This window comes from Carettochelys insculpta, chromosome 9, assembly GCF_033958435.1.
Source record: "Carettochelys insculpta isolate YL-2023 chromosome 9, ASM3395843v1, whole genome shotgun sequence".
Classification (NCBI taxonomy): Eukaryota; Metazoa; Chordata; order Testudines; family Carettochelyidae; genus Carettochelys; species Carettochelys insculpta.
In genome coordinates, this window is record NC_134145.1 from 63855300 (window position 1) to 63878502 (window position 23203).

Genomic DNA, 23203 nt, shown 5'->3' on the forward strand with positions numbered 1-23203 from the left:
GCCTCCCTGGCTGGGAGGCTGGGAAAATTAGGCGGTGGTGCTGGGAACCAGCAGCAAGTCTGAGGGGACAGACCGTAGCTGCTTAGTACAGGGCCCCTGGCCTGGACCCAGGGGTTAAGCCGGGCCAGGGCTGAGCTGTAACGCCACTTTTAGTACAAACCCAGCCCTAGCTGGAGTCCAGAGGAGAAGGTGGACCTGGGTTTCCTGGCCCTTCTCCAGGGAAGAGGGCGTGAAACCCTATTGCTGCACAGGGGGTAGGGCTGCAGAGCCCCAGGGGGGCCTGAGGACGTGGCATTGGGTCATTGGACCGTGACCTCTTACTTCCTCAGGCTGGAAGGCTGCACTGTGAGCAAGGAAATGCCGGAGCTGGCAAGCCGCTGTGCTCTGCCGAGCCTGGCTGTGAAGCGGGGAGCACAGGCAGGGAATAACTCATCTACCGGGGTAAGGCTACAGGGGCCCTAGGCTATCGGTACCTCCTCCGCGCTACCCAGTGCGCAGCTCACCGGGGGTGGGGAGGATATGGTGACTCGCTCCACTTCCTTACTGGGCCTTCAGCCAAGCCCCTAGAAGGAAGAGGCTCGATTAACAGCCACCGAATGTTTGTGTATTAACATCTGGTGCAGAGCTGTCATGAGTTGGCCCATAGGGAGAATACAAACCTCCCAGAAACACGAGGTCTTCCACCCCCACAAATGTGTTGCAGTAACACACCCAGCTTGTGCTGAGGGGCCTGTATTTCAGATGGCAAAGTCACACCAGCCTGTCTCATACAGGCTGGTTCCCTGGCCTGGGTTCTGCAGGACGCCAGACCTGTTGGTCAGAGAAGCCCCACTGCCCATTAAAACCTCTGAAAAGTGTTAGGAAGATTTCATAGAGCCAAGAACAACACAAGTCAGCGAACAAAAAGCAGTCAAGTAGCACTTCTAAGACTAGCAAAATACTTTATTAGGGGAGCTTCCGTGGGACAGACCCACTTCTTCAGACCAGAGCCAGACCAGAACAGACTCCTGGAGTCTGCGGTCTATGGTCTGAAGAAGTGGGTCTGTCCCACCGAAGCTCCCCTAATAAATTATTTTGTGAGTCTTTAAAGTGCTACTTGACTGCTTTTTGTTTTGACAGTGTATAGGCTGGCGCGGCTCCCTCTCTGTTCCAAGTCAGGGAGTGACAGTGACACGTGGCACTGGGAAATGTGCCAGGCCCAGGCTTGCTCCCCGCAGTATTTCATCGAAACTGATTTTTAGATGGGAATGCCCTTCCGGATTCTGCTGTGCAGCGTAGCTTGAATAGCTGCACTTCCACTGCCTGGCGGATACGTTCACGGTGGAATCTAGACCACACACTGCTCCAGAATCTGCCCAGAGGCAGATTGGTGACTGTCATATCCACTGCCCTGAGCTACAGGTTGATTCTCACTAGTCCAGCACCCTCAGGACCTGAGCGACGCTGGATGAGAGAATCGGCTGGATGATGGGAGAGATCAATATTGTCAAGCACATTTCCAACACTTTCACTGCTGGCTGGGCTCTGAGAGGACGCACGGGGGTAAGTTACAGCACAGAATGCTGCGATCCAGGCGGGGGGGTGGGGTACAAACAAACTTTGTGTTGATGACATTGCTTTGGTGTCTCATAGTGAAGACCTTGTAACTCACCTCCACAATGCCATGTGAAAAAGAGTGCAATCATGGGGCCAGGCACAGAATGCCAGTCTTCCATGATACCTGGCAATACCAGTCCCCAAACTGTAGACTCATTTTGTTACTTGGAAGCTACTATTAACAAGGACTTGTCACTATATGAGGAGTGGGACATCTGTATTGGGAAGGCAGTCACCAACTTTGGTTGCCCCACAATGTAAACCTGGAAGAACAAAAAGCTTATGACAAAGACTAAGAACTTGATTAATAAAAGCAGCATAGTCTGCGTACTCCTTTATGGCAGTAAGACATCAGCTTCATCTAACAGGCAAGAAAAGAGACTCAGTAGCTTCCGACTGTGGTGCCCCAGATCCATTCTAGGCATCACCTGGCAAGGTGAAATCACCAATGAAGATGTGCCAATGAGGGCACAAATCTCCAGCCTGATAGCTATTGTCAAGCACAACCTATCTCCGTTGCTTAGGTTGTGCACATGGGATGAGGGATGGAAGAACTTCCATCTTCTATGGTGAGTTGAAGGAGAGTCAAAGACAGAGGATGCCCAAACCTGAGGTTTTAAGATGCCTTCCAGAGAGATCGAAGGTGCCCAAGCAAAAGATTACCAGATATTTTGGAGCATAAGCTTTCGTGGGCAAAGACCCACTTCGTCAGATGCATCAGTGTGGGGTAAGCCTGGTCTAGGTTTAAAGTTAGACCAATGAAGTGACCATAGTGCTCAGTGGCATGAAAAATCCACACCTGGGGCACCAGAGCTGTGTTGACCTAACGCCTGTTGTAGACGATACTAAGTCAAGGGAAGAATGTTCCACAGACCTAACTACCATTGCTCCGACAGGCAGAACTCCTGGCATCTGACAAAGTGAGTTGCAACTCATGAAAGCTTGTGTCAGCAACATTGTTAGTCTTTAAGGCACATCTGGACTCCTTGTTTCTACAGAGGCCTGTGAGAAAAGTATATAAATGGCAATTAACACCATGCAGTGTTAGTGAGGCTAGATCTTGAAATGCAAACCTGTATTGTTTGACATTGGAAGTAACAAGTTAAAAGTGTTTGTGTATGTCTTACAGATACTAACCACGTCAGCAGACAGTCCCTGGTCTGTCACTCTCACTGTTGATTCAGAGATCAAAAGGGAATATTAACATTTCAAGGGGGTAATGCCATTTTCAATATGCCCTTTAAAGTTTCAGAGAGGTAGCCGAGTTAGTCTGTATCTTCAAAAACCACAAGAAGTCCTGTGGCACCTTATAGACTAACAGATATTTTGGAGCAAAAGCTTTCGTGGGCAAAGACCTGCTTCATCCTTTAAAGTTTGTATTTCCACTGCTTCACGAATAAACTACCTTATGTAATTGACCTGATGTTTAGTTACCATGTGATTACATCAAAAGACTGGTGTGTTCTCCCAGACCAAGGGGCTGCTGGAAATGTATAAAGGCCCTTGGGTCCTGATCCTTGTTGTCTCACATCTGCTTGGAGGAGCCCAAGGAAAGATGCAAGCCATAAGACATGAGATCCCAGAATATGCTGGTGCCCTGTGAATGACCACCTGCTTGAGGCTTCACACAGGAGATACCTAAGCCACAGGGACTGAGGGTCCTGTCCTTGGCTGGAATCACCCTGGATATGGCGTTTGGACTATCACTGTAGAGTAAATGCGAAAAGATCTATTACAACTGCACGATCCCCCTCTCTGTTCTGTACCTGAACCTCATGTCTGGATCACACTGGTCTTTCATCTTCTGGACAAAGAAATTAATGATTCGCTAATCATAATAGTGTTGCAAATAGAGATGGGGCCAGCGACTGGTTTAGGAGAAAGCAAAATAGACGGATGTTCACTGAGTCCATTCTACACCCTGGATAAGGCAGCCTCTCTTCTTCTAACAAACTTCAGCCTAGTTAACAAGGACTGGCTATAAACATATGCTTAGGAGAAGGTCCTCGATATTTATTGACCTGGAAGGCAATGTGTCTGTGTAATATGACAGGCGGTGAGGGGATGTTCTGGCACAGCTGAGGGAACAAATCCTGGGCACATTGCTTAAAACCAGGCTACTTACAGCCCAGGCTGGGATTTCCTTCTCACCAAGGCAAATCACACCAGCCACAACAATATATTTGCCAGTCCCACTGGTCAGCCAAAAGCTGCACAAGCAACTCCACAGCTGCTCCTAATGCCCAAAACCAGCAACCTCCTTACTCAGGGGAGGGGCTATGGAAATCCATTTCACCAACTCCACACAGATTCTTCCAGGCCCCAAAGGGTCCAGCCACATTCCCATGTCAATATATACTAGGATCGTACCCAAACAGCACGCTGTGCCAACCCTTTAACATCTCACATCAAAAGGTTTATTAACAAAGAAAAAAAGAACAGGGCGAGAGAGAAAAATTGTAAAGGTGATGCCTTACATACATCAGTTACAGCTAGTGATGTAGAATACAGAGATGTTCTATGCTGATTTCTTGAAAGTCTCTGAAAACACACCCCATGACGGGCAGGACCCCAGTTCACATAGACTCACTTCATGAAGTCTGGAGACAGCAGACAAAGGACGGTCACTTGGCATGTGGAAGGAAAAACTCCTTTCTTCTTTCATAGGCCATGCAGAGTTACCTGACCAGGTGGGCTGCTGTGGTCTGTTGCCTTTGGCTGCATCCCAGATGACAAGCCGCAAATTCCTGAGATGCGTATGCGATGTCCGAGTCTTTGTCCCTTTGTTTAGCGCATGTCACCGGACTGAGGAGGTGATGACACCTCCCGTAGTGAATCTCAGCACTAAAACATTTCTAATGTCGGCTTAAAGCTAATATCCATATGTTTAGACACACACATGGCACAGATAAGTAGCACAAACAGATTCAGGGCATTACCAGCTTTCAGTAGACCTTTCACTCGGTGCCCCCCCGCCCCCGAGCGCAAGATTTGGTGCCACTGTAGACAATGGAGACAGAAATGGCTTTCATGCTTAATTTAAAAATCCAGTAATGTCACAGTCTGATCCTTTGGGATTGGCAGAACTTGTATGTCCAGGTGGAAGCCGCAGGCTGGTTACTTTAAGGGAACTGTGTGGGCTGGTCTCTGGCCAATAAGGTAATACAGAAGCTGTTTTGTGCTGGGGTGGTAACTATAAATATTGGGATAGCCACCAGCTCTGGGAATTGGCCATCCCGTGTCTTGAAGTGCACCCCCCTTGAGTGACCTCAGCTGGCTTCCCTGAGACCCCAGTTAGCACAAGGCACGTGCCTCAAGAAGTAGTAAAAATAGTTGTGGGCACATTGGCAGAGTCTGCAGAGAGGTACAGGCTGACTGTCTGGAAAAGGAAGATGTCCCATCTGAGTGTGTGCCGGGGAAGCCCTACAGACAGCAGCGTGCAGCTGACTGCAGCCACAGACTTGTGCTACCTTGGCTGAAAGCCAGGATGCCCCAGCAGTCGCTGTCTGGCTCACTGACAAGGAATAGCCACTTCGCAGAGGTCCCAGTAATGCGGGGCTGGGCAGCAGTCGGTTTCTGCCCTGTTACTGAGCATGCTCAGTCTGTGCGAACATCCTTAGGACAAGGCATAGCGCAAAGGGTGAGGGACGACATGATCACACATGCAGCCACACGAAACGCATCAGGAACGCACTACAGCTTAAGCTGAAGCAGTGCAGCATGGATGTCAAAAGCTGGGGATCGCCAGCTGCCAATGAAGCACGCTGCAGCTACAGGACCGTTCCGTTCACGGCTCAGCGCCGTATGGCTCTGGAAGCAGAGTCTGAGTTGCAAGCAGCAGCAGCTGTGGTGTGCGCAAGCTCTGATCCCTTCCCTGGTATCCAGCTGCATTGGCAGGCAGCACAGGAAGGGGCAGGTTTCAAGCGTGCACTGCACGCTGGGTGCCTGTGGCGTGCTCAGCTCATTTTTCAAAAACACCTAGAGAGAGAGAGAGAGAGAGGCCAAAATTCACTGACCTCTTCTCTGAGCATCAGCCTTTATCCTGCCCTGAGCAGTCTTACCTCAGAGGTGTGCCTGGAGGAGAGCCAGGGCCAGATGAACCTCCAGGGTCCATTTCTGTGGGCTACCCACTTCCCTTTTCCTAGTCTCTTCCCCCTGAGCAGTGCGTCTGGCTGGGCCCTTCAGGAGGTCACTGAGAACATGAGAGAGAGAGAGCTGCTGCTCTTTTTTCCCAGTGCAGCTGCATAGACCAAGCCAAGAAACATACAGACAAGCCCAAAGCTGCAGTTGCCCAGAAAGCCTGGCTCCACTTCAGTCTGCATTTGAAATCTTTGAGGAAGATTAGCTACTAATAACACAGAGAGCTGTACTAAGTGAATTTTCTTGGCTACACCCAGGCTGGTCCCTGCTCCAGAGCATGGGAGAGTGAGAAGTTTTCTACAGAGAAAGGAAGTGAGCTCAGCTCCAACAGATGATGCAACTGTACTCAGAAAGCAGGTATCTCTAACACCCACTCCTGAGTCGAGAACAAAGACTTGCTTACTGCAGGAACATCAAAGTGGATGTGGACCTAGGAGCTGAGCAGGAAATTCCCTGCAGAGGTGTGGTTCTAATTAGCAAACTCAGCCACCTCCATTGGCCATGGATGTTTCCTGCAGTTGGAAGAAGGGAAAAGTGGAGGTGAAGGAAGCCACCAAACCCTTTTGTACTCTGGTTATATAACAACTAGGAGCCCATGCCAAGAAGACTTGTAGGCACATGAACAAACAGAAGTTACTGAGTGATGTTTACCATGGCAAATCAAAGGCCTCAAGGTATCCCAGAAGGCCATAAATTTCTACCTCCCCACCCTCGAGCTTAGTGTTATGCAGGAACAGAAGCCCAATGGTCTGATCGCGTGAACACAGAAAGGCAGCAGAAGGAGAAGACCTGTGACAGTGTCTGAAAGACAACTCTGGTGTATTAATTTGAGTGCCACGAGGGCCATTTGGAAATATCTTGATTCATCTCTTCTCAAAGTAGCGAGAAATTCCATCCTGGCCACTCTCCAGGGCTACCATGGCGCACAGCACAAGAAATGCTCCCCTTTGCTGACTCGGGCTCAGATTGCTTAGGGAAGGAAGATGATGAGTGCATTAGTAATTAGAGAGACTGACTGAAGAACTGAAAGAGAGATGTCCACTGAGCATCCAGAGCAAGACCGATATTTCAAAGGAGGAAGTAGAAAGAGCAGTGAAACTACTCAAGAACAATAAGAGCCCTGGAAATAAGATCATGGGAGAGACAATCAAGTACAGCGGAGAAAGTACGATTCAGGAAATACCCAACTATGTAATATAGCATGGGAAGAAGGGAAGGCACCTAAGGAATGGACAAGATCCGTTCTAGTGACAGGACACCAAAAAGGAAGTACATTGGAGTGCAAGAGCTACACAACAATTGCCCTAACAAGTCATCTAGGCAAGGTGCTGATCATGATATTGATGGAGAGACTGAGATCGCAGATAGAAGAACATCTAGCGGATGAGCAAGTGGGGTTTGAGAAAGACAGAAGTACCATACAGCAGACGTTGGCACTAAGACTGATAGCGGAGAAAGCTCGACAAAAGAACAAGAACATCTACACTTGCTTCCGCAATTTTCAGAAGGTATTTGACAGTATAGGTCAGAAAGTGACTTGGGTGGTGGTGGAGTTGTACGCAGTGGATAGCAGCCTGATACAGTTGTTGAAGGATATCAATGAAAATGTTAAGGCAGCAGTAAGAACATATGGAGAGCTGAGAAGCTGATTTAGAGCAAGTAGAGGTACGAGACAAGGAGCTTTCATATCGCCAAGTATCTTCATCACACAATCAGAGAGAGAGAGCGATGAACAAGATCAAGGAAGAGGTAGAGGGGACAGCAGTACATTGGAAAAGAATTAACAACTTGAGGTTTGCAGATGATATAATTATCACTGAGGAAGATGAGGAGAAGCTAGTGAAAACAGTGCAGGTGCTGAAAGAGGAAGAGAAGTGATACGGACTGATTAGGAACAGCAATAAAACAAAAACAAGAGTATGTGGAGATAAAGAAATAGGAAGGAAGATCAGTGTAGATGGGATTGAACTAGAGAATGCAGAGAGGTTCACATATCTGGGGAGCAACATAACGTATGATCTAGACTGTAAGAAGGAAACAGTGACTAGAATCAGGAAAGCAGGAGAGACGTTGAAGGCGATGGATAAGATCTGGAAAAGCAAAGTGATTAGCTTAGGAACATGTATTCAGCAGCATGTTGTACAAATATGAGACATGGGTGATGACAAAAGAGTCGAAGAGAAAAATATTGGTGCTTGAGAGGAGTTGTTATAGAAAGATCCTGAGAGTAGGAGGGATGCAGAATGTCACCAACGAGGAATTATACAGGAAGATACGGCTGAAGGAGAACTTACCGCTGAAGTTTATACAACGCAAGTTACAGCTATTCAGACATATTTGCAGAATGAACGAAGAACAAAAAATCAAGATCCTGGTATTCGGCAAAATGGATGGTTCGCATAGGACAGGCAGACCCCACAGAGACTGGGTAGATGATATAGTGGACTGGTGCGGAGCTAGTCTACAGAAATGATTCCACTCCTCACTGGACAGGGAAAGATGGAAGGAAATAGTGAGAGAGGCATTGGACATCTGCCGGAAAGAAATTGAAGCAACTTTCATTGCTGAGTAGAAGGAAGCTCGAGAGGTCATCTAGTCTAGTCTCCTACGCTCATGGCAGGACCAAGTATTATCTGGCTAATCCCTCACAGGTGTTTGTCTAACCCGCTCTTTAAAATCTCCTGTGATGGGGATTCTACACCTGCAATTTATTCCAGTGTTTAACCAGCCTGAGTGTTAGGAAGCTTTTCCTAATGTCCAGCCTAAACCTCCCTTGCTCCAGTTTACTCCCATTCCTTTCTGCCCTGTCATCAGTGGTTAAGGAGAATAATTTTCTGCTATCTCCTGATACCGTAAACCCTCAAGAAGTGCGATTTCAATTTGTGTTTAACTTGTATTAACGTGAGTGAAGTGCACATCAGAACTGCCCCTCCTCCAGCCCCCGGTTCCCCCAGCTGGGAGAAACCATGGCACAAATAGCTGTGTGCCCTCCAGCTGGGAGAAGCCAGGGGCCATGTGGCTGCCCCCAGCTGCTGACGCCCCCAGCAAGTGAAGGTAGAAATCATCGGGTTCCAAGTCTACAAAATACAGGCCAGATGCCGCATTCTATGAGCACTCCGGGGACGTGCAAGGAATGCAGGATTGAAAGTCGGCCACTAAATGGTATAGGAGGAAAGAAGAATCTAGTCCAGGTACTCAGGGAGCAGGACTTCCTGCCTGCAGGTGGAGCAAAGCATGTGTACAAGTGGCAGATTTCACAACTTTGACTTAGGTATCAAATCTCTTGTCCTGCCATGGGCAGTGGGCAGTGTACGCAAGGGAAGCTGATGCCTTCCCAAAGCTGCCTGCACTCCCACTGCTAGGGAAGGCCAGGGCCATGTTGTGCCATTTCAGCGCCCCAGCTGCCCTGGTGGGCTGGGGTCCGGTGCGCCTGGGCTGCAGGGTGGGAGGAGGGAAGGTTGCAGAAGGGGCAGGGCCTGGGGTGGAGGGTGGAACCTTTCCTAGCTGTGAGATTACCTCACCCGTCTTGTCTTTCTAATGCCCTGGGGCTGGCGTCGCCACAACACCCCTGAGTTACAATCACATGTGCCGGCTGTGAAAGAATGTGCACTGATGTGCAGGGGTGTGCAATGTCCGTAACAGAACACAGGTGTGATTGTGTGTGCGCGCGCCGGCAGCGGGGGTGTGGGTCCACACAAGTGCGTGTCTGTGTGCACAGAAAACTGGTATGGGAGTGTGAGTGCAAACAGCAGGTCTAAGTTTGTGCATGTCCAGCAAGCTTGGGGGTAGGGGATCTGTGCGTATGTCTACACAGACAGCAGGCGTGTGTGGAAAACAGGGGTATTTGCCTGTCACAGGCAAGGGTAGGTGCCTGGAAGTGGACAGGCAGCAGGTCGGGTGTGTACAGACAGCATGGGTGTGGATCTGGCGGTACAGAAAACAGGTGTGGCTGTGCACCAGGCTAGCGTAGAACAGCTGGGGTGGAAGTTCGCATGCACAGGCACCTCATGTTGGATGAGCCTGGAAGGGCAGAGGTCAGATTCACAACCCAGGCTCTTTGAGCATGTCCCAAACTCCTTGAGGAGCAAATGAGCTGCCCTCTCAGTGTTATGTGCAGCTGAGACAAAGCCAGGTTGTTTGTGAAGCCTTCCCAGTCTGCATGGTCTTTACAGAGCAGGCTGGTGACAGCCCTTCGCAGCACCTGGTGCTGGGTTCTGTGGTGGGTGGTGTGCAGCGTTCCCGCCGAGATTTTCAACCCCTTGGCGGAATAAATTTTGTTATGTGCCCCACCAATAGAAACACGTGTCCACTGTGGGTGCTCAGCTAATCATGTATAATAATCAAATTTATCAGAAACAAAATGCTCTATTACCTGTTTTTATCTTCTGGGTGCCCCTGTGTAGTAATTCCTACGAACCATTCCAAAAGTAGTCTGAAGAAGTTTCGTTTCATTTTAACGTGAACATGATTTTCGAGTGATGGCTTAAGATGTCGATCCCACTTACATTGCACCTCAGCGATACAATAACTTTCACACTGACCTGCTCTGCAGTCTTGCAAGAGAAAGTAAAACAGAGTTTACTGTGACTGATTCGTGGGTTTTGGTAAATAGCTGTAGATCACCACACATTCCACTTTGTCAATAAACCATCATGTTATAGCTGTAAACTGTTACCCTTCCAGGGTAAGGGCAACACCAGACTACAAGGCATCGTCTGCTGGGAATCAAAAGGACAGAATACACCCCAAACTTCCAGAAAGGATTTCCACGTCAGTTGAAAAGACTCTCTGGAGGTTAAATTAGCCCTGTTTATGTTTTTGCCATTAGTGATATTTTTGGTAGCTGGTGTAATTGTTCCCACGTGTGTTTGAAGACAGCAGAATACCCAAGCTGCAGCCCACGCAGTCAGAGCACCTCATCTCCACCCCGGAGAAGGGTTTCGGCTCCATCTTCGGAGTTGGTGGCCTGAACTCTTGGAAGCTGGGGGGCCATCCCCAAGCCATAGTGCAGGGCCTGGCCCTAAGTCAAACTGTGACGTAGCAGGGGAAAGCTCAGAGCAGCTGGTTGTGGGGACAGGGCTGTGTCACCCTGCCCTGTGCCCTGGGGGTACATGCCATGCTTTGATGATGTACCCTACAACCTGGACTGCTCAGAAGCCACCACCAGCCTGCAGGTCAATCCCAGATGTGTTGGTGTAACTGCAGCCTGCTAGTCATCCTCTGGTTCTTGCCACCCTGGGTAAGGTGCAGTGCAACCCCAGTACACTCCCACCCTGGATTTCTCCCTGGAAAAGCATGTTATTTTCTGTCCTATCTCCTGGACAGCCCAAGTATAGTAAGTCCAGTAGTCCTTAAAGGGAATACTATACACTTGCCTGTTATCCTAGAGAGCAGTCCCCAGCCTCTTTAAATGAAACACCCTGGGTTAGATGAAACCAGGAAAGAAGTTTATTGACTGCAAGACTACCCGAGACTAAAACTTGTTCCCTTTGTCTTGTCAGGCACAGAGACTGCAATGGGAGTGGGGGAGAGAAAGAAGGGCAGTTGGTTGTTTTATCTCTTTTTTATAGTTCGAATTCCCCTCTTAGGGGGAAAAAAAAATCCAGCTGAGAAACAGAGACAAAGCACCTCTGTGGAGGAAGGATGTTCCCAACCGTTTTCTTTTCACCTGTTTGAGCATCTCACATTTTCCTAGCCGGCATGCCTGGCCAGGAACCGCCTCCCAAACTCTTCACATGACCGCTTGCAGTTCTGACTCCATTCTCAATACCCACAAGGCAGAGGCTGCTGCTTCCATAACACTGGTCTGATTCACAGTGCACTGAAATAGGAGTCAAGCCCCAGAAATCATTGGCTATAAAAAAGAAATACATGCAGGGTGCTTTAGATATGGCTCATGAGCTTGCTTGATGTTTGCCAGCTTTTCTTTGCAGCTATGAGGCTAGAAGCCTACTTCTTTTTTAAGGAAAGCTGCGATCCTCGTGAATGAAGCTAAATGTTGTTGCAGCTACTTCTATGTCGTTCTGCAGCGTTGATGGTAAAAACTGCCCATGCCCATCCACCCAACAGCTTCCTCTGTCATTACATTATGGCTACGAAGTGTGTTAGTGTGGACAGGACTGAAGGCAGGAGGACTGCAGCCACCAGAAATGCAATTAGACCTCCCAGGGCAATCCCCTAATTCTCTAGCCCAGCTTTGAGGCAGCTTGTGCTGTTCTGAGCGTTGGCTCAAGCCCCTCATTTCTCAGCTGCATGTAGAAAATGTTTCATCTGGTTCTGTCACATGATGCAAACACAGAATTTAAGAGAATTTGCAGCCTGGCCCCCCCTCCAAGCCAGTGACTTTCTCGGCCCTGTTCAGGTCCATGTTACAGCACCATGGGATAGAAAATGGCCAGGGCTGATGGAACTCCGTGGCGCAGCGTGTCACCTTCAGCACTCCAGCATCGGATGCAGTGCTTCAAAGAGACACTCTCGTTTGCTGTAATTCTGAATGCAAAACTCCTAAACGGTCTGAAGCCCCGAGGATGCTGGGGCAGGGCTCACACGGAGGGGGAACTGGGGCATTTCTGGTCTTCCTCGTTAAGGTTCGGCACATAACTGAGGAGAGCAGGGGCCAGAAAGGAGAGGGTGCTCCACAGAAGCCCTGGATGGCAGCTAGGAATTGTCCCTCTCTCCCGCTTGCCTTTAAATGTGTTGTTCCCTCAGTCCCAGACAAGCCATTTTTAGTCCAGGTTATGTACAATATATACATTGACAGCATCTCTCCTCCCCGTGCTTCCCCCAGGCACCTTACAAAATGGCCAAATGCTAATCATTCAGAGCTCACGCTGCTAACACCTCAAGACATGCCACGTCTTTGTTCTGGAAGCACCTCCCTTCCACGGCGTGTGACAAAGCCGAGGCCAGTAACAGCATCACGCAGTCAGGTCCCGCTGAGCGCGCACACCCAGAATCAATTTGAACCGGAAAAGGAGGAAACCCAAAGCACCATTGTCCTGAGTTTGACGGAGAGGAATTGCAAACATTTCCGACTCAAGGGCGAGGTCCCTCGTGTTCCATGCCTGGCGGGAGGAGCTGATTCTGCGTGGAGCTCTCTTACAATTTGTACAGCCCCCAGTAGGTCTGATTGTCTGTCTGGATGTGTCCTAGACCATTGTTGATGCGACAGGACAGCTTCGCCCCCTTGCTCAGGAAATAAGGTCTCCCGCAATTTACAGAGGCAGTGTCCTCCTCTGCATTGGTCCCAGTGACCTGGTTGAGGAGAATGACACCATCCTGGTACAGAACCATGGTAAAATAATCTCGTGTTTTATTTTTGCGGGTCACCTGAGCGTAGATGAAGTACATGCCACTCTGCAGGACCTCCAGCTCATGCGCAGAGATATTCTTCACAAAGTTACTGCAGTTTGTCAAGTTCCACTTCCAGCTGATGGGACTTCCCACAGGCTCTTCCCCATAGAAACCAAACAAGGAGGCAAACACAGAGAAAAGCACACGAGGCGGTTAGTCGTATTTCAGACTCTAGCCCATGCTCTAGATTTCCCTTGTCATTTTGTAAACGGTCTCTATTAATTCGTCTCTGGTTCTTACCTTCTCCATATCTTTCTGACTTAAGGGCTGTGGGGTATGGGAAGATATGTACATGTGCCTTTCCTTTAAGTTCTTCACCACGAAAGTATCTGAACCACGAAGTTCAGAGCAGGGCCCACACTCAACAACTCTGAGTTCTGGGCTGTCTGAAGCTGGGGTTCTGTTAACTCGTCAACAGGGTTCACCTATTCAATCCAGACCCCGCTTCTGACACCCATTACGGGAGTGGGGTGCGTAAGGCCCAGGGTCTTGGTCTGAGTCCATCTCCAGTCAGCAGCAGAGGAGTATCTGCTTGCTGACCACAGGGCAGGTAGGTCCTTGGCCAGTCCAAATCAGCACAGCCTGCTGGAGTCAAGCAGGGGCTAAGGTACCGTGGAACAGCGGGAACCCCAGCTCTTCCTGCTTCTAAAAGATAAGCAGGGGCTTTGCAACACCCAACTGCTCCTCACCGGCTGCGGTGGGGAGAGCAGCTTCCTGTGTCAGTCCCTTTAAAGAGCAGACATGAACCCAGCCAGCCCAACCAGTCAGCTTGTCACTCTGAAATGTTAGTGTGTAGTGTGTTTCCTTACCCACACACACCGATGCCTGTGCTCGTTTCCAGAGTCATGTTGCTTTCTGTGCCAATGACATCGCATTTAGCTGCTACGCACTCCTGGGACTGCCCCAGAGCCAGCTGTTCACAGGCACCCTGCTGGGGTCTACCCAGACACCCGTATGTCATCCACGGAATTGTTAACCAAGAGTTTGTCAAGGCAGAAAAGTTCCATTGATTGAATGAAATCTGTTTAGACACTAACCTGGTACTTTCTCGCGTTAGTTTTATACCCCATTGGCCAGCTACAGACAGAGTTGTAAGTTCAGCCCTTCAGGGGGGGCATTTAGGGATCTGGGGCAAATAGATTAAAAGAAATCTGTGGGAGATGGTGATAGGTCCTGCTGTGAGGGCAGAGGGCTGGACTTGATGGCGTCTCAAGGTCCCTTCCAATCCTATGAGATAGATATAGCTATATCTCCATTTAGCTTAAGTCAGTAAGGAACTGACAAGCTACAGTCAGGTCTAGCTCATAGACGTGCATTTCATACATGACATCTTTCATCTCAGTGCTCTGTTAGGCCAAAAAACAGATGCCAGCTGGATTTTCAGATCCCAGGCTGAGATTACAGGTGTCACAGCTAGGACACACCTCGCCCTTTTTTAGTGAGCGACATTTGAGAATTTGATCTGTGGTCACTGGGAGGTAATGCTTTTGGAACCCCAGGCGGCTGTTGTTCAGTCCTCTTTCAGAGCTGAGCTGCACTATAAAAGAAGTGATTATCAGATAGTACTGGGAACAGAACTGAGAGGCCACTGCTGCTCGCTTGCCTAAAATTGCCACCAGATTACCAGGGCGTTGTGTTTCTCTGGTTTCATTATTTATGGACATTCATATGTAGGGCAGAAATACTTATCTGCCAAGAACATTGTTGTCTTCCAATTGCCCTCAGCAGACAGCGCGAATGGTAAAAATCAGAAAACCATTCCAGCGTCTTGATACCTACCGGTTGCGTGAGCCCAGCAGATCTCCGGAGACTGCGGAGAGAAGCAAAGTTCAATCAGAAAGTTGCATGTTGTGGCTGGTGACTTTCACGTCTATCAGTTAATGGTCAGCACATGCTTGGGACAGGTCCCAGGCAGCAGAAATCTCTGTTATCAGAGGAGACAGGTTTCTACTGGGCCCCTTCCAGTTCGCTCTCGCCTTTGCTGAAAACAGTTGCTTACCCCACATGGCCTCTCTCCCCAAGACTGCTGTCATTTGGAATGTCAGTGGCGGTGGCGGTGGTGGTGGGTCTCAGAACAAGATTCTAAACGACAAGGGATTCCGCCAGATATCACACAGCAGAGATTTGTGCCGTGTACCTGCAGCGCCTGGTTACGTTCTGCGTATCTTTGTCACCCTCTAGTGGGTAAGCCACGTATAGGGGTATTGAATCGGTTACTGCTCTGGGGTGCGGAAGCTTGTACCTTTTAGAGGCAGAGATTCTTGATTTCAGCCACCCAGATCTTCGTTACTCCACTTTTTCATGCAGCTTTGCCGCTTTTTATTAAATTAAATCAAATGGTATTTTAAACCATTTACTTATGTCATGGTTTTAAGGACTGACAAACAGGGAAGAAATGTTTGATAAGTTAATTTACAAAACTGCAGTAGAATGTGACTTTTCCAAGAGCAGTGAAAGAACCAGCAATGATGTCAAAGTGTCACTACTGAGCTCTGAGTTAGTCCCTGTGGAGCGCTGCCATTCACTGCTATCATTTCAGGCTGTCTGGAAATTTAGGGAGACATTATATCGGTGATACTCTTCTAAGCTTTTGAAGGTTTTTTTTCTTAGCTATAACGGCCAGAAAGTAACTGTTTTAAATGAAATCTGAAACCTGGAGAACAGCAAAACAGTCTGTCTGAGCATGACTCAACTTTTGCACTGCCTGACTAGGGGCCAGGCTTCAGTTGACTGAAATTGTCTGGGTACATCCATTCCTTGGCAGTGTTCTGCCTGTCCTGTGGACACCAGACAACTGTCTGATGCCTATGAAATGTGTAGGAGAAAAGGAATAATCTGAGTGATTTGCAGCCTAGCAGCTACCAGATGAGAACTGTATGGAGCAGAAAGAATTCAATTGCTCATTCCTAAAAACTGGGAAATAACTCTCTTACTTACCAGTGTGAACAGTAATCTTCCATTATTATTGAAAATCTCTTAAGTTAGATAATGTAAAATATTGAGACTATTTTAAGCTATTATGATTCTTCTGTACACATTTTCATGGGCTTTCATACCAAATATGAAAACAAACCACAAACATTAGGACCCACTGGGAGTACCAGTCACCTCCCTCCTTAATTGTGCAAGTGTCCGTTCCTTTTATTGGCCTCTTCCATATGGAAACAGCCAACAGCTCCCTTTAATATTGTCTGTTATTGCTGGTGTCACACCCTGAGCCCCTGCCCAGGACCCCTTTGTGTTAGGAGTTAAGTATGCATATGATTAGGAAAGGCAGCCACTGCGCCGTATGGTCTACACATTTTTAATGGGACTTCATTAACTTCAGAGGTCCCTGCATTTGTGCATTGACCTAGATTTTGGTCCCATCTCTCTAGGCCCAAAGGACTACAGTTGTTTATGGTAGATGCTGTGGAAGTTCTGCCTGACTTTGCTCCCCGTGGAAGCATGCAGGATTTTACACTGATGTCTAGGGGACAAGTACCTGCCTCACGAGTATCTTAGTTTTAACCCACGGCTCCTGCCACAGGTCCCACAGCCAGCACAATACTTCTCTTCCACTCTTCCGAGGTTCTCAGGCCAGTCCCGTCTCAGTGCTCTTTCAGGCTGCAGGTCAGGAGAAGCACTGGGCACTGACAGTGCTGCAAGGCGCACACGGCAGCCCAGACCAGCCCAGGCCTGGCACCTGGTCTGTTTGCCCAAGCTGCTGGGAACTTGCTCAGGAAGCTCCCCTCCTCAGCCCCACGCCGCTTTGGACATGGCTCTGCTCCCTGGAGTGCTTGCCGGTAGTGCAGGCGTCCCTCGGCTATCTGCAGCCATTCCTGCTGGAGGGACCCACGGTCCCTGTTGTGACTTGCAACCGTCTCCAAGGAGTGTGAGGCATGGGACTGGCCTGCGCTTCACCTCCGAGGCAGGGCACCAGGCCGCCATCCTCGGAAGTCACAGCGATATCATCAGCAGGCCTATGACACCCTCCTCTTGCCTCCACTGTCTCCATTTTGAGCACTCTGCCCTCAGGGAGCAAGAAGGGTGTTTTATTCCTGAAGCTCACGTCAGCGTTGGCCACAGGAGTACCCCCAGCTGCTCCATCAAGGCCCCGTCTGCAGGCCCTTTGCTCACATTGCCTTTTGGGGCATGACTCTTGTGAGACGAGGGCTCACAGTCGAGCCCTATGGGACAACTTGGTACCTCTGGTCACTCAGGCTACGTCTACACGTGCACCCAACTTCGAAATAGCTTATTTCGATGTTGCGACATCGAAATAGGCTATTTCGATGAATAACGTCTACACGTCCTCCAGGGCTGGCAACGTCGATGTTCAACTTCGACGTTGCTCAGCCCAACATCGAAATAGGCACAGCGAGGGAACGTCTACACGCCAAAGTAGCACACATCGAAATAAGGGAGCCAGGCACAGCTGCAGACAGGGTCACGGGGCGGACTCAACAGCAAGTCGCTCCCTTAAAGGGCCCCTCCCAGACACACTTTCATTAAACAGTGCAAGATACACAGAGCCAACAACTAGTTGCAGACCCTGTATATGCAGCACGGACCCCCAGCTGCAGCAGCAGCAGCCAGAAGCCCTGGGCTAAGGGCTGCTGCCCACGGTGACCACAGAGCCCCGCAAGGGCTGGAGAGAGAGTATCTCTCAACCCCCCAGCTGATGGCCGCCATGGAGGACCCCGCTATTTCGATGTTGCGGGACGCGGATCGTCTACACGTCCCTACTTCGATGTTGAACGTCGAAGTAGGGCGCTATTCCTATCTCCTCATGGGGTTAGCGACTTCGACGTCTCGCCGCCTAACGTCGATTTCAACTTCGAAATAGCGCCCAACACGTGTAGACGTGACGGGCGCTATTTCGAAGTTACTGCCGCTACTTCGAAGTAGCGTGCACGTGTAGAAGCAGCCTCAGTGTCAAATACCAAACTCGCAAGCTCGTGCTGGCCTTGCAGGTGCAGGGGTTCAGTTAGCTGGCCTTCCCATCTCTCGCTATTCTGGAAAGAAAAGCTGTGGTTTATTCAGCCAATGCTCTGTCTGCAGCACGAAAGAGAAGGGACAGGAGATGGAACTCTTACGGGATGGGCTGTGCATTGCTGAGCTCGTAGCAAGTGTATCTAGCGGCACGCAGTTTTGCAGTCATGGGGCTCCTATCTGAGGGCTGCAAAAGAGACAGGCGGGAAGGGGGAGGTGGGAGAACTTGACTGTAAAGTGAAAAAAAAAAAGTTGCACCCAGAAGAATTTTATCCTAATTGCTTTACAACTCTGTTGTGGCAGCTTGGGCACCCTCTGGCCCCAAGGGATTTGAGGGTGGTCGGCATGGTGTAGGAGTGGTCAGCACTGGAGAGGATCAGTCCCCTAATGTGCCTCATGATACCACCACCAGCCACAATCATCCTCTTTCCTGGAGTTATTTAACCCTGAGAACTTCTTCCCCCATCCTTGGGGCTATAGCCGAAGACAGGCTCCAGCCCAGATGGTTGCTGGAAGCCCAACATCCTGAGCAAGGGTTTGGATTCTCCAAGAGGGAGATGGGACCTTTCGGGAATTGGAGAGCAAAATCCCACGTATCCACGGGCTGTGCAGGGACAGGTGGCCTTTGCCTCCCAGGCTACGTCTACACTACAGAGCTTTTTCGAAAGAAGCCCTTCCCAACGGTCACTTCTGAAAGAAATTCCTTTGAACGAGTGTGTCCACACACAAAGGAGAAGATCGAAGGAGCAACCTGCTCTTTCCAAAGAGAGCGGCCATGCAGCCCCTGCTCTTTTGAAAAAACAGGCCAGGGATCGAAAAACCAGGTGCCATGAGGACTGCTCTTTCCCGAGGAACGTCTGCACGCGCTTTCTTTCGAAAGGGGGCGCTCTTCCCGAAACGGGAGCACGAGAGTGCTTCCAACGGTGCGCCATGCTTACTTTCGAAAGGGGGCGCTCTTCCCGAAACGGGAGCACGAGAGTGCTCTCCAACGGCGCGCCACGCTTACTTTCGAAAGGGGGCGCTCTTCCCGAAACGGGAGCACGAGAGTGCTTCCAACGGCGCGCCACGCTTACTTTCGAAAGGGGGCGCTCTTCCCGAAACGGGAGCACGAGAGTGCTTCCAACGGCGCGCCACGCTTACTTTCGAAAGGGGGCGCTCTTCCCGAAACGGGAGCACGAGAGTGCTTCCAACGGCGCGCCACGCTTACTTTCGAAAGGGGGCGCTCTTCCCGAAACGGGAGCACGAGAGTGCTTCCAACGGCGCGCCACGCTTACTTTCGAAAGGGGGCGCTCTTCCCGAAACGGGAGCACGAGAGTGCTTCCAACGGCGCGCCACGCTTACTTTCGAAAGGGGGCGCTCTTCCCGAAACGGGAGCACGAGAGTGCTCTCCAACGGCGCGCCACGCTTACTTTCGAAAGGGGGCACTCTTCCCGAAACGGGAGCACGAGAGTGCTTCCAACGGCGCGCCACGCTTACTTTCGAAAGGGGGCGCTCTTCCCGAAACGGGAGCACGAGAGTGCTCTCCAACGGCGCGCCACGCTTACTTTCGAAAGGGGGCGCTCTTCCCGAAACGGGAGCACGAGAGTGCTTCCAACGGCGCGCCACGCTTACTTTCGAAAGGGGGCGCTCTTCCCGAAACGGGAGCACGAGAGTGCTCCCCAACGGCGCGCCACGCTTACTTTCGAAAGGGGGCGCTCTTCCCGAAACGGGAGCACGAGAGTGCTTCCAACGGCGCGCCACGCTTACTTTCGAAAGGGGGCGCTCTTCCCGAAACGGGAGCACGAGAGTGCTCTCCAACGGTGCGCCACGCTTACTTTCGAAAGGGGCCCTCTTCCCGAAACGGGAGCACGAGAGTGCTTCCAACGGCGCGCCACGCTTACTTTCGAAAGGGGGCGCTCTTCCCGAAACGGGAGCACGAGAGTGCTCTCCAACGGCGCGCCACGCTTACTTTCGAAAGGGGGCGCTCTTCCCGAAACGGGAGCACGAGAGTGCTTCCAACGGCGCGCCACGCTTACTTTCGAAAGGGGGCGCTCTTCCCGAAACGGGAGCACGAGAGTGCTTCCAACGGCGCGCCACGCTTACTTTCGAAAGGGGGCGCTCTTCCCGAAACGGGAGCACGAGAGTGCTCTCCAACGGCGCGCCACGCTTACTTTCGAAAGGGGGCGCTCTTCCCGAAACGGGAGCACGAGAGTGCTCTCCAACGGCGCGCCACGCTTACTTTCGAAAGGGGGCGCTCTTCCCGAAACGGGAGCACGAGAGTGCTTCCAACGGCGCGCCACGCTTACTTTCGAAAGGGGGCGCTCTTCCCGAAACGGGAGCACGAGAGTGCTTCCAACGGCGCGCCACGCTTACTTTCGAAAGGGGGCGCTCTTCCCGAAACGGGAGCACGAGAGTGCTCTCCAACGGCGCGCCACGCTTACTTTCGAAAGGGGGCGCTCTTCCCGAAACGGGAGCACGAGAGTGCTTCCAACGGCGCGCCACGCTTACTTTCGAAAGGGGGCGCTCTTCCCGAAACGGGAGCACGAGAGTGCTCTCCAACGGCGCGCCACGCTTACTTTCGAAAGGGGGCGCTCTTCCCGAAACGGGAGCACGAGAGTGCTTCCAACGGCGCGCCACGCTTACTTTCGAAAGGGGGCGCTCTTCCCGAAACGGGAGCACGAGAGTGCTCTCCAACGGCGCGCCACGCTTACTTTCGAAAGGGGGCGCTCTTCCCGAAACGGGAGCACGAGAGTGCTTCCAACGGCGCGCCACGCTTACTTTCGAAAGGGGGCGCTCTTCCCGAAACGGGAGCACGAGAGTGCTTCCAACGGCGCGCCACGCTTACTTTCGAAAGGGGGCGCTCTTCCCGAAACGGGAGCACGAGAGTGCTCTCCAACGGCGCGCCACGCTTACTTTCGAAAGACTGCTTTTGCACGTTGCCTCTTCGCGGGTTCTTTTGCAAGAGCTCGCTAGTGTAGACACAGCCCCAGGCTGCTTTCCAGAGGCGCTAGAGGCTGAGGAGTCCTGACGTAAGCAGGTGTGACTCCTCTGACTTCGGTGGAGTCAGCCTTCCTTGCACCTGCTTGACCTTCCCAGCACCAAAGCAGGACCACTGCTTTCTCCAGCCTGGCTGCAGATGTTCCGAGCGGCACATCGCGTGGCCATTCCACTGGGCCAGAGACAACACCTGTTCCTTAGCTCAGCACCCTTCTTTTCCTCCTGGCTGCAAGCCCCACACCCTCTTGTCCTGCCTGAAAAAATCCCCCCCTCTCCCTAGGGTTTGAACACTTTGGCTATTGGCAGACAGTTGGCATAAGTCCCCTGAGTCATTCGATGCTCAGGAGACAGCTACGTTACATACACGTGAGTGAGGGTAAAAGCCAAGCCTGGAAAAGGTGGGAAACACCAGACTGATGGGCTCTTGTGTAACCCATGCAGTGACCGAGATGGGGCCAAAATAGCAGGGTGGTTTAAAGAAGCAGTTTTAGGAAATGCTGAGCATGTTCTGCAAGGGGTTGAATACACTCTGTGTCCATGTGAGTGCAACCACACCACCGGGGAACTAGTCCAATGTAATTGAAAATCTGTGACTTCTGTCGAGAGTGGAAGGTGTTGGTGTGTGACACGATCAGGCCTCACACGGTTGGAGGTACCAATGGACACCAAGTCTAGCCTTTAACAGCCAGATAACTTGTTGTCATGATCATGCACAACAAAGGCGAGCATAGTAGGAGAGGGGAGAGGAGAAGAAAAACTGACATTATCGTTTTTGAATGGAAGTGGAACAAATGAAAATTTCCCAGCAAAAGTGAATGAGCAGGTGCGAGTCTGGTCAAAGTGCTGGTGCCAACAAAGAACCGATGGCAAAGATCTATTTCTGTATCAAGCATAATAAAAAGAATTAATGTTAATATACTCTGCATTTTACTCTCCGGTATTTTTGCGCTTTCCTTACCTGGTTCCGAAGGCCCAGAAAGCAAATTACCAAAAGTGGAACCACAACCAGGGTTAGAAGAACCAGAGCTGCCAAAGTGCAAACGTTGATCCAAATGCCTCCTGAGTTATTTGCTTCCCTGGGAATGTTCCCATTCTCCAGGAAATTTGATGTTTCCATCTTACTTATCTGTCAAGCTGCCAGAGGGGAGACCACTCAAAAGCAAACAGCAGCAGCAGTAACATTTAAAAAAATCCTCAGTTAGTGACACCAAGAATGAGCAGCCCTGAATGGGATTTATATACTTCAACTAAAATGGGAGGAGGAGGAGCTTAGACGTGTGTTTCATCATCACTGTCTCCCTGCAGAAAGCAATCAGCATTTCCTCATGAAACTGATGTAGAGAGGAACTTTCATTTGGCCACAGGCCCAAAATGCGAAGGCGGCTCTGAAATGAAACTCAGCTGGCAAACAGATGTGAAATCCCCCCAGTGTTTTCAGACCAGGAGGGAGGTTCACAAAACTCTTGGAAAGAACCAGAGCAAAGGCCAGGTATGAAATGCACAAGTCCAGCGTTCTCAATAGGTGTTTTTCTTGCCACAAGGATTGTTTTCTGTAAGAGTGTGTTTTGGTAGCTGGATTCAAATGATTTCTCAGTTCCAGTGCTAAAAACAGATTGACAGTGGCATAAGGCAGCTTTCCAATGCTCTGAAATTTACAATTTGCACAGCAAGCATGGAACTAGTACAAATTTCAAATCAGTGACAGAACCTGAGCCACATTTCCAAAACTGACCCGAAAAGTTAGACAATGCCCTGTTGGAGCCTCCAACACCTTATTTTCACTTGCAAACAGGGACTTGTGCATGGAGTTCCCTGCTTTGCACACTGGGAAGGATAAAGAAGACGAATGCAGTTTAATTTCAAACAGCTCCATTGCACCAATTTGAGAATTGCAAATTGCTTTCAAGGGCTTGAAATTGATCAATTTATTTTTCAAATGCATTTCCATTTGCCCCCATTTCTGAATATTTGAATGTCAGAAGAACAACAAAAGTTAAAAAAATCTACATTTTTGTTTTTTGAAAATGGGAGAAAAAATATCATTTTAGCCCTTTTTAGAAAGAAAAACAATAAATGAGATGGGGAAGAAATGACAGGGGAAAAACAAGGAAAAGTGAAATGTGAAAGGGGAAAAAAAGGAAAAGTGAAATGCACAAATTGAAAA

General features: G+C 50.1%; 1 protein-coding gene and 1 long non-coding RNA gene across 3 annotated transcripts in view; one reads left to right on the forward strand and one right to left on the reverse strand.

The window, feature by feature from the left end:
- Window positions 1-23203, forward strand: part of LOC142018046 (uncharacterized) — a 118806-nt gene that overhangs the window by 20190 nt on the left and 75413 nt on the right. The window lies entirely within an intron of this gene.
- Window positions 8989-22198, reverse strand: TNFSF18 (TNF superfamily member 18). Of its 2 annotated transcripts, XR_012646575.1 has the most exons (4): window positions 21998-22198; window positions 14869-14899; window positions 11405-13187; window positions 8989-10289 (listed from the first exon to the last, which is right to left on the reverse strand). XR_012646575.1 is itself a non-coding variant. In XM_075002811.1 (3 exons), the coding sequence occupies exons 1-3, from the start codon at window positions 22154-22156 to the stop codon at window positions 12835-12837; spliced, it is 543 nt and encodes a 180-aa protein (XP_074858912.1). In that variant the 5' UTR covers window positions 22157-22198; the 3' UTR covers window positions 8989-12834. The 2 variants fall into 2 exon arrangements, 1 of the variants encoding a protein (XP_074858912.1); XM_075002811.1 differs by having other exon boundaries at window positions 8989-13187.